Genomic DNA, 11,792 nt, shown 5'->3' on the forward strand with positions numbered 1-11,792 from the left:
CCCCCGTGCTTACGCCGCGCCCCCAGCGGGGCGGTGAGCAGAGCCAAGATGGCGGCGGAGTTGGAGTATGAGTCTGTTCTGTGTGTGAAGCCCGACGTCAGCGTCTACCGGATTCCGCCCCGGGCCTCCAACCGCGGTTACAGGTACTAACCCCGAGGTACTGCGGCACGCGCGTACCCGGTCGGGGCTGACACTTTGCTCCTCAGTAGCACGCTGCCCGTCCCTGCCACTGCCACCTCTGGGTTGTCACCTTGCTGGGCTCCCCACCTGGGTTGTTGTCACCCTGTCCTCCTGCTCTTCCCCCACTCTGGACTGCTGTCATCCTTGTTTCCGCCGCTTAAAAAAATGACCATCCTGCATCCTCCCACCCCTCCTCCCCCGGATCCCTCTGGGTTGCCCCTCTGCTCTCCATCCGTTTCCAGTCGTGTCTGCTTCATCGCCAGTCACCTTTCCTTCGCTCTTCCCTGCGTCCTTTAGCTTGTCACCCTCATCTTCCCCCCGCTGTCTGTCCCCGCCCCCCATTTCCAGTACCTCGTGCGTATTTGTGGGTAATCATTGTGTCGTTGGCCCCTCTCTGGATGAGCTAATTTGTCTTTTGTGCTGTTCCGTCTTGTCACCAAAACTCATCATCCACCATATGGTTTTTCCTTTCAGCTCTTTTGCCAGTGGGCAAAGGTTATGATCGTAAGTTTTCCAATGGTTGTCCACTCTGTCTCTTTTCCATATGTTTTCTTGGTGATACTATAGTATTTTCAATCTTTCTTCCCTACCCCCTTCTCTCCACTTCGCCTATAGCTTTTACTTCCACAGTTAACGCAGCATTTTCACTGGAGGGCTGACTAACCACCTTGTAATCCAATGACTGGGAGGGTCTGCTTATGCTGTAGGTAGTCACCAAGTCATGTAGTCCAAAGAGTTCACATGTAACTCACTGGGTTGCATGTTAAAAAATATGAGTGTGAGCCCTCGCAACTTTACAGCTGTATGATTTGAGACAAATCTCTTAGCCTCTCCAAGCCTCAGTTTTCTCATCTGTAAAATAGAAAAAAAAAGGTGGTAATAAAACCTGTAATAGCTACGTACCTTGTAGAAGTTTTTAGAGGGTTAAATGAAATCATATAATAAATGTGAAAAAGAATTTAAGATACATTTCCTAAAAAGAATTTAGGAAAACAGTAAAGCAGCATATAAACATGAGATACTGTTTTGATTTCTCTCTCTGACTCACATCACCATGATGATTTTCCTCTTGGCATTTATTATTACCTTGGCCGAAAAGTTATCCTCTCCCTGTGTCCAGTGTTTTGCCTCCTTATCAGAGGTTCATTCATCATGAATCAGTATCTTTCTGCTTGCTGACCTGTGCACTAGACCCTGTGGGTTGTACCTTTTGGCAAAGAGGTAGTCCTCATTTCAGACTTTCAATCAGACCCCAAATTGACCATGAATAAGACTCTACATGCTTTTTGATGGTAGTCACGGGTACTAATATGTGTGCGTCAGTTGAGAACTCTCCTTCTTTGGTGAGCCCTCCTTGACCCTCCATTCTGGCTTAGGTGTGCTCTTGGTGCTTCCATAGCACCTGGGCTTGTCTCTATCACAGAGCTCTTCCTTCTGCATTCTCATTGATTGTTTGGTCTCCCAGTTCTCCAGACTAGACTGTGAACAACTTGAGGTCTTTTTAAACTTTATATTCCTAGGGTCTAGCACAGTTTCTGGCACATAGTGGAGACTCTGTAAATGTTGACTGAAAGAAATTAGTAGATTACATTTAAATTAGCATTGATTGAACTGTGAAATAAGTTGGAGCTCATGACCTCCAAGTTTACGCGTTGAGACTTCCTAAACGATATGATACACGTTGAAGTGAGGTTCTGTTCTTTTTCTTCTATTTCAAGCTTTTTAAAAGCTTGAAGCTTCTCTCACCCGTCTGCTTTCTCTATCTTCACTTCTGGTTTATCCTTTATCCTTATGTCAATTAACTGCATTGAGCCATCAAAGCAGTTTCTTAATTTTCCTCTTTTACCCTTTTTCTTGTTGTCATTCTGTGTTTTCCATGCTTATTATTGACATCTTATCCTACAAGAGGCTTTTTACATCAAACTCTCTTAGTCAGTGAAGAGAGCAGAACTGAATTTGAATTGTGATTCTCATTTATTTGCTGGGTTACCTTTGGCAAGTCACTTAACTCTTTCGAACTTTAGTTTCCTCGTCTATAGAAATGGATATAAAATTACTTACTTTGTGAGATCCTCTCAGTTTTCACAAGAATGGGCATAATGCCTGGAACAGGTGCTTGATAAATATTACTTTTCTCCCTTTTTGTCTGTGTCCATTTTACATTATGAGCATGATTTGTTCTCCAGGCTGCCATTAAAGGAAAAACTGGACTTTGTACGAAGCAGGAGAAATGCTTTCTTTGAGTGACTAGTAAGATGAGAGGGAATAATTGACTTTGATTCACCTAGCATAAGCTATTGCTCCCCAGACTTTCACTGACCAGACTTATGGAATTTAGGTTGATGCAAAACTTATAAGTGATTAGAAAATGGTTTCCCAACCTATAAAACTTTTTTTTATTCATCATTACCCTCCTCCTCAGCTAAATCAGTATTAAACCCTATAGTGTGGTTTAATGTAATGAAAAGAATGCTGGACTTTGAAGTTAGGGATTGTTACTTAGTGTGTTATTGTCTATTTCTTCATTTAGAGAGAGGTGGTAGACTTTTCATGCCTATTCCATATGGCTGCTGTAAGATTTATTGCCAAGGTAGATGAAAATTTGTGAGGTTGGTTTAGAAGATCAGTAAAACCAAGAGTTCCTCAGGCTAGGTCAGGGGAGTGGGAGAGGAGGTAAGGCTCAGGGCTGAGGGAAGCTGCTGCCATGAGTATCCATTCATTTACTGAGGATTTGTTAAATATTGGCCACCAGACACACAAATAAGCCTAGGAACCTGTCCAAAGAAGCGTGTCTAGTAGGCTTGTTCCTAATATCTTCAGTAGCCCATTTACACTATGTCTAGCTCATGGCGGTATAGTGGAATAAGTAATGACTCATTAAAAAAATTTCATAGACAGGGACCTCTAGAGCTTGCTCTAATCTGGATCAGATTCAGGTACTTGAGGGTCTTTGAGGCGGGACATCAAGAGAGAAGGGCGTGACAAAGATTTTATCTTGCAAATCCTATTCAGAACTTGTCCTAATGTAAATTTTCATTTCTTCCTTTCCACCATTTGCTTACCACCTTGTGAAAATTATTTTTATTCAGATATACTTTATTGTTACCTTCCTAACCTGCAAGTATTAGTCTTTAGGTTCCCAAGGGATGAGTTATTTTATTTTATTTTTTTTTAGGGATGAGTTATTAATAACTTTTATTTGCCCTCCCTTTTCCACACTGCTGGCAAAACAAAATCACAAATACAATGTTTTGTAAAATTGTTTCATGTTTAAATAATGTCTTAGATTTCATTCAGATTCATTTATAACACAGATCATAAGGATTCAGTGTTTGTACTGTTTCCGTGGACATTTGTATCTCTAATCCACATGTCCTTCCTGAAGTCCAGATTCATATATCCAAACGCATACTCTGTATCTCCTCTTGAAAATCTGTAAGACACCTCAGACTCAGCATAGCCAAAACTAAACTCCTGATCTTTCTTCCCAGACTTGCTCTACTTGTAGCCTTCCTCATCTCAATTATTGGCAATTCCTCTGTTCAGGCTAAAAACCCTGGAGGCATCCTTGATTTTTATCTTTGATGTCTCTCTCTCTCTCTTCTACCTCAAATCCATTCCATTAGAAAATCCCGCTGCCTTACTTTAAATATATCCACAGTCTAGCCACTTCTGCTCCTTTCTCTTCCTAGTCACCATCGTGACTCTCCTAGATTAGCACAGCAGTCTCTTAACTAATCCCCCTGCTTCAGTGTTCATATTGCTGCATCTCTGCTATGATGGCAAAGTAGTCCTTTTAAATTAGAAGGGAGATCATGTCACACCTCTTCTTAAATGGCTCCTTTTTCACTCACAGTAAAAGCCAGAGTTCGTATAATGGCTTACAAAACCCTACCTGTACCTGATCTGTCCCTCAGTTAGCTCTCCCACCTCATCTCTTTATTCTAACCACAGTGGCCTCCTTGCTTGAGGGCAGATAATGGCAGGCATGCTCCTATCTTAGCATCTTTGCACTAGCTGTTTCCTACACCCGGAATGCTTTTCCTCCAGATGTCTGCATGGGTAACTCTCACTTCCTTCACATATTTTTTTTGTTTCTTCTTGCGGTACACGGGCCTCTCACTGTTGTGGCCGCTCCCGTTGCGGAGCACAGGCTCCGGACGCGCAGGCTCAGCGGCCATGGCTCACAGGCCCAGCCGCTCCGCGGCATGTGGGATCTTCCCAGACCGGGGCACGAACCCGTGTCCCCTGCATCGGCAGGCGGACTCTCAACCACTGCGCCACCAGGGAAGCCCCTTCCTTCACATTTTTGCTCACATTTCACCTTGTTAGTAAGGCCTGCCTTATTAACCTTGACCACCCTTTTGAATGCTGCAACCTGTTCATGCTCCCACGACCCTCCCGATCTCCCTTTTCTGCCTCTGCATTTTCTTTTTACTGTAGCAGTTATCACCTCTGAGATGTTATTTTACTTATTTATTGCTTCTTTTTTATTATCTATCTTCTATTAGAATGAAAGCTTCATGAGGGCTTTAAATTTGGTTCCCTCTTGTATCCCAAGTACCTAGAACAGTACCTGCAACTTAATCCACACTCTGTAAATATTGATTGAATTCAGTGAAAGATAATATGTTTAGGGATTTGGGAGGCTTCTGTACCTAATATATTTCATTTAGTAGGCCTTGTTGTTCCCTGATCAGCAAAACACTATTATATAAAATACCATCTACAGTATTATATAAAATAGTGTCATTGTGATACATTTTTAAATTGCTTTTTTTTGTACTTTATACTTTTATTGATGCTTTTTGCACTTCATTAGTAACATTTCTTCTATTTGCTTTGGACTGTGTGTAACATGAGGCATCTGAATAGAGATAATCATGAGTTAGTCTTTTGATTATTTAATACGTAGGAAGAGTAAGCAATTCAGAAGAGGGAAACAGAAATATAGCAAATGATTCTGCGTAGGTTTTTAGTGTATTAAAGACATGGACCCGAGGCCTGAGGCTTCTCCATTTTCCTATCCTAGGGCATCTGACTGGAAATTAGATCAGCCTGATTGGACTGGTCGCCTCCGAATCACTTCAAAAGGGAAGATTGCTTATATCAAACTTGAGGATAAAGTTTCAGGTAATCTGTGCTGGTGACTTTCTAACATATTAAGGATATTGGTTTGGTATTCTTTTATAAATACCTTCAAATTGGGGACTGGAGTTCAAATACTTGTCCATTGAGTTTTAAATGTTTGCTTCCTTTGCTCAAAGAAGTCTTTTCCTTACCTGTCAGGGGAGCTCTTTGCTCAAGCACCAGTAGAACAATATCCTGGTATTGCTGTGGAGACAGTGACAGATTCCAGCCGCTACTTTGTAATCCGGATCCAGGATGGTACTGGTAAGGGATCAGGGATTTTGAATGGGTTGAGATTAGGAAAAGAGTTAATGCACTTCAACAGAAGTGTGCCCCAATGCATTTATCTTACTTCAGTTTACTAAGTTTTTCCTCCCCTTTGTCCAAAGTTAACTCTAGTTGCTAAAGGAGAAGGATTAACATGTTTGTAATTGATATGAACACAAGTTCCAAGATGTGGTTATTAAAAGTAGACATAAATAAATCAAAATGTTTATCTAACCAAAGAATTGACACATATTGCCTGTTCATTGTTGTGGTGGTTTTTTTGTGGGACTATCTTACATCATTTGTGTTTATGGCAGTCATCTTTTCTCCAATCAGAGGTTGGCAAATTTTTTCTGGAAATACACAGATAATAAATATTTTAGGTTTTGTGGGCCAAATGATCTCTTGCAACGACTCAGTTCTGTTGATGTAATGTGAACGCTGCCATGGATGGTATGTAAACAAACTGGTGTGCCTTTGTTCCAGTGAAACTTTATTTACAGGAACAAGCTCTGGCAGCATTTGCCCCATGGGCTGCATGCGGTTTGCCGATCCCTGGTCCATGAGAAAATATTTCACATTCACAGATGTTATCTAGTTAGGGTAAATATTACATTGATATTTTCATTGGATAGAGTTTGCCCTAAGGGATACTTCCTGTTCTGAAGATTCCTGTCTTTTTCACAGGGCGTAGTGCTTTCATTGGCATTGGCTTCTCAGATCGGGGTGATGCCTTTGACTTTAATGTCTCTTTGCAAGATCACTTCAAGTGAGTGAAGCTTGTCTTTATTTACCAGGTTAAATATTTGGGGAATACTGCTCCTCAGTTGAGGGGGCACTATCTCTTTTACCTCCTGGTTTATTTACTTGGTAAACTAGTTCACATGAATATAAATCTTCCCATTCACTCTGTTTTCTTACATTATATTTGTATCTATTCTATCCTTTCCTTATAGCTAGAATATGTTTTTAATCCCTTGTACAGTGGTTTGAGATGGGGCTTTTGTTTATGCCTCTGGGGAATTTGCCCTTGCTTTTAGGTGGCTGAAGGAGGCCTAACAGTAACAGCAGGGCTGTCTGTGAGATATGTGGGGAGTTATGTGCCAGCTTTGTTACTCCACGTAGCTGACATGTTTTGGGCCTATTGCAGTATTTCTTCAGCCCATTCGATTTTGGCTCAGCTGTGGTAGACAGCACCATGCACACTGTCAGCTTCCTACCTCAAGGGCAGGCTTTTCTGCTTTAGGACTTCCTGAAATTGTGGAAGGCCACCCAGTTAGCAAGGGGGGGCAACCTGGAAGGACTGAGGAATTAACACCCCCTCAGGGGCCGCCCTCAACCATGGGGGATGGGAATTGGTGGCTAAGTGCCCTCTTTTGGAGGGACAAGTTTAATAGGCATTTTGAATGGTTCCTCAGCGGTATTGAACCCCAGTTGCCCTCTCTTGGCTTTTCTTCCTTTCCTTTCTCACATCTCATGTTCCCTTATTCTACTTTCTGGAATCATGTTTCACATAAATTAGCTACACTCAAATTTGTGTGTCAGACTCCACTTTCAGGGAATCCCAATTAAAATAGCTTACTCTTTTACTGAAGGTGGGTAAAGCAGGAATCTGAGATTTCCAAAGAATCTCAGGAAATGGATAATCGTCCTAAGTTGGATCTGGGCTTCAAGGAGGGGCAGACCATCAAGTTGAGTATTGGGGTGAGTATGGTTCCCCCCACCCCTCCTTGTATTTCCATAAGCCTGTGACTTATTCTTTTTCTTTCTCTCACTCTGCTCTTTTTTTTTTCTTCTGTAGAACATCACAACCAAGAAAGGAGGTGCTTCTAGGCCCAAGACTACAGCAGCTGGGGGCCTAAGCTTACTCCCACCCCCGCCTGGAGGCAGAGTCACAATTCCCCCACCGTCCTCCTCAGTTGCCATCAGCAATCATGTCACTCCACCGCCTGTACCAAAATCCAGTCATGGAGGTACTGATGCAGGTAACTGTCTCTAGCACTTTAACCTTGAGAAATCATATCTTAGGGTTTAACTGGGTAACACCTAATTGCCAAGGAGAGTGTCGATGGTTTTGCTGTTAAATGGCACTTGACACTGACAAGGTGACCCTGGGAACCCCTAGCAAGGCATTGAAGCTTTTCTAGTGAGCTGAGAGTCATGGTTCTGGGTGGTCCTTTGGCTGAAAATGAGTAGATATTGAGGAGACTGTTTCCTTCATTGTGCCTCGGTGAGAGAGATGCTAGTGGGCCTGAGAGTCAGATGGGCCAAGACTTTGGTCATGGCTCTGCTACTTTTTATCTGAATGTGTTGGGTAACATTATTTAATTTCTTTGAGTCTCAGTATCCTTACCTGTAAAATGGAGATGTAAAACTACCCCAAGACTCTGAGGGTGAAATGATGTGATGGTACCTAGCCCAGTTCTTGGAATATAGTAGCCATTCAGTGAATGTCACTTCTTAATCCGTTCCATTTCTTCACAAGGGCCATGAGAGGAAATGAGACGCCATCTGAGTTTATGAGTACATTTTCGTTTCTCTTTACTGTCTGGTGGGAAAAAAGAATAGATACAGTTATTTCCATTTAAAGGATGAGAAATTAGAACTTGGGAAGGAATTTTCCTAAGATTAGAGAACCTAGTATTAGAATCTGGGAGTTTTAAGTTACGTCGTTAATTAGTTAATTATAATTTAATATAATTTAAGTTTTAAATTATATCAGTAATCATTTGTAATTGATTGCTAAGAGCAAACTTTATCCTTCTGGAATTTTTGAGGTAAAAGTGGTTATAGGCTACTTCTTTTGCTAAGTGTTGCCAGAAGGCACTGACGATAGTATCTAAGGTTTATTTATTTTTATTTTTTAAAATTAAACTTGCTAATTGTAGATTCACATGCAGTTATAAAAAATAATACAAAGAAATCCCACATACCCTTTACCCAGTTACCCTCAACATTTTGCAGAATTGACATTGAGACCATCTCCTCATCTTACTTAGATTTCGTCTGTTTGTTTGTTTGTTTTTTTTGGCTGCATTGAGCTTCTCGTTGCGGTGCCCTCTCTTGTTGCGGAGCATGGGCTCTAGGCATGCAGATTTCAGTAGTTGTGGCTCACAGCCTCTAGAGTGCAGGCTCAGCAGTTGTGGCGCATGGGCCTAGTTGCTCCGTGCGGCACGTGGGATCTTCCCGGACCAGGGCTCGAACCCATGTCTCCTGCATTGGCAGGCGGATTCTCAACCACGGCGCCACCAGGGAAGTCCAGATTTCGTCATTTTTACATATTCTCATTTGTGTGTGCAGTTGACCCTTGAACAGTGCAGGGCTCAGGTGCACTGACCACTTCCTCCCTGCCCCCCCCGCCCCCCCATGCAGTCAAAAATCTGTGTATAACTTCATAGTTGTCCCTCCATATCTGCGGTTCCAAATCTGCAGATTCAGCCAACCACAGATCATGTAGTACTGTAGTGAGTGTTTATTGAAAAAAAATCCCTGCGTAAGTGGACCCACGCAGTTCAGACCCATGTCGTTCAAGCGTCGGCTGTTGTTCTGTGCAGTTTTTATCATGTGTAGATTCCTGGATCCACCACCATGGTCAGGATACTGAACAGATCTACCACGACAAGGATCCCTTGTGTCGCCCTTTTATAGCCACACCTCTTTGCCTCTCCCCACAATCCCTAACCCTCAGCAATCAGTCACTAATCTGTTCTCCATCTCTAATTTTGTCACTTCAGGAATGTTACATAAATGGAACCATATAGTATATAACCTTTGGGATTGACTTTTCCCACTCAGGATGATTCCCTTGAGAGTCATCAAGTTGTATATATCAACAGTTTGTTCCTATTTATTGCTGAGTAGTATTCCATGGTATGGTTGTACCACAGTATGTTTAATCATCACCCATGGAAAAGCATCTGGGTTGTTTCCAGTTTTGGGCTGTTACAAACAAAGTCACTGTGAACATTTACGTATAGGTTTTTGTGTGAACATGTTTTTGTTTCTAAAAGTTTTATTATGTTTCCCCTTTTCTTACTTCTTCTCTTACCTTGTATTCAGATATCCTTTTAGATTTGGATTCTCCTGCTCCTGTAACGACACCAGCACCGGCTCCAGTTTCTGCAAGCAATGACTTGTGGGGTGACTTTAGCACTGCATCCAGGTATTAACATAGGGAAACCAGCATACTCTCAACCAGGGTATCGATGATGTATGTACAGTCAAATGAAGTCTCTGATCTGGGAAAGCAGGGCATTTGTAGGTCGTATAGAGTCTTCAGCAGGAGTTCTAGGTAAGAAAGTAGAGGAGTGCTGGGGGCGGGGGGTGGGATAAGGAAGCTGCAGCACGAGGCTCGAGTGGAATATCTCAGGCCTTAATAAGTAGAATTGCCGTGAAGTATAGTGTCAGGAATTCTGGGCAGAAATTTCTTACTGTTAAGGATGGAGTCCCTATCCTAATATGCCTTTGGCTCTCTCTCTGTTCTGTCTTGCAGCTCTGTTGCAAACCAGGCACCACAGCCATCCAACTGGGTCCAGTTCTGAGGAGCACTGGCAGGATGTTAAGGACAGACTTGAAGAATCAAAATGACCTTGAGGGCACCCATCTGTGAGGGGAGCTCGGAACCCCTTCCCTCCCCAGAACCAAAATTATTGAACAGTTGTTTTCATAGCTTCTCCATTGCGTTCAGGCTGGTGTGTCACTCCCCGGTGGTGTTCCTTGCTGTACAGCCAAGAAAGTATTTCTTATCTCCTGTTCACTATCAGGGCAGGGGAATAGTGAGTCTTATGATACTTGTGGCTGACTATTGCAGGGCTCTAAAGGCCAGGGTCTCTTTGGTGGGGAAATAACCTCCAACATCTGTAAAATTTTCCCCATCTTTAAATTCTTTAACTTCTGTCAGAATCATCTCATGACCCTTGTGTGCCTCTTTGTGAAGCTCTGTTTAGCAATTTCAGGGGAGACAAAAACCTCAGAACTTCCTTTTCCATTAACTGAAGACTCTAACAATGGACAGACTGATCACAGTGTTTACAGATTCAGAATTTTGATAGGGGTAGGTGTGAAGAAAGACCTGTTTCCTGGGTCTCTGCTATATATCCTCCCTCAGGCTTGTCTTATTCAGTGAACATCCAGTGCTGGGTGCAGCCCCCTGACCCTCTAGTGCGTTTACATGTCTCCTCCTGTGACAAGAGGGTTGTGTTGGTGGCACCCCACTCTCCTTTTGTTGAATAGTGCAGCATCTCTGATCAGTGGGTGTCTCTCGGATGAAGGAGGTTCAAGGGACTATGTTTTCCTACTTCTTTTCTAGAGAAGCAGTTACTTTTCTTGCAGCTCCATCTAGTTGCTGCATTTGAAGCACAGCGTTACTTTGTAATGGCCCCATTATTTGTCCTAAAGTTAAAGGGTTTAGAGTTTTTAACCTAATTTGTAGAGCGGAGAGATTGAAAGCACTTAACTCTTGTACAGTACCCACGTTGCCTTGCTGCCTGGGTACCTGGCTCCTTTTCATACACGTTTATTGTTTCAGTCCGCCCGCTCTTCAACAGAAAGCTGCTATTGCATGTACCATCGTTTATGAAGCAAGCTGGAGAGCCATGGCTTTAGCTGTGGTAGACTTTGCCCAAACAACGGCTGCAACACCCATCACCAGGAGTATCTCAGAAGCAAGTTGCCCCCCACCACTTTCCCTCTCTCTGCCCACCATTCCTTTTACAATGCTGTGAAGGGGTCCCGCTCTTAGGTGAACTGGCACCAGCTATTTTGTCTGCTAAGGGGCAATTTTGAGAGTGAAATGGGAGGATCTCACTTCTTCCCTTAGCACCTATTTGGATGTGTACCCTCTGGCTGAAGGGAGTCCTTATATTTAGTTTCAAAATAGATCCTCTCTCTTGGATTTCCTTCTTGACTCTTTTTAACTTTGGGTCCTTTTTTTTTTTTTTTTTTTTCATTGCTTCCCGTTCCAGGCAGCTCTTTTCTTGCAGAGCCATGACAGGACATTTAAGAATTCCAATAGAAAACACTAAAAGGAAAGCCTATAGAATCACTAGTGACTAACTGCTGGGAGCCTATTTTCTCAATCTTCCTCTATGTTGTGTTCTTTGTATTCTCAAGATGATACTATATTATGTATTTGAATTGCTGAAGAAAATGCAGTTTCAGATATATGTATATAGAGCATATGTATGCTGTATTGGTGCAATAATGTTAATTAAAAA

The 11,792-nt window shown here is 42.5% G+C and overlaps 1 protein-coding gene across 1 annotated transcript; it reads left to right on the forward strand.

Annotated features, from left to right (window-relative positions):
• The first annotated feature begins 2 nt into the window (after positions 1–2).
• Positions 3–11,792, forward strand: NECAP1 (NECAP endocytosis associated 1). Its single transcript, XM_082634788.1, has 8 exons — positions 3–143; positions 5,213–5,313; positions 5,470–5,574; positions 6,265–6,346; positions 7,173–7,281; positions 7,379–7,562; positions 9,637–9,739; positions 10,070–11,792. Exons 1-8 carry the CDS (start codon positions 49–51, stop codon positions 10,116–10,118), a joined length of 828 nt encoding a protein of 275 aa, XP_082490914.1. The 5' UTR covers positions 3–48; the 3' UTR covers positions 10,119–11,792.

The sequence above is a fragment of the Mesoplodon mirus genome (genome assembly GCF_964341445.2).
Source record: "Mesoplodon mirus genome assembly, chromosome: 11".
Taxonomy (NCBI): Eukaryota; Metazoa; Chordata; class Mammalia; order Artiodactyla; family Ziphiidae; genus Mesoplodon; species Mesoplodon mirus.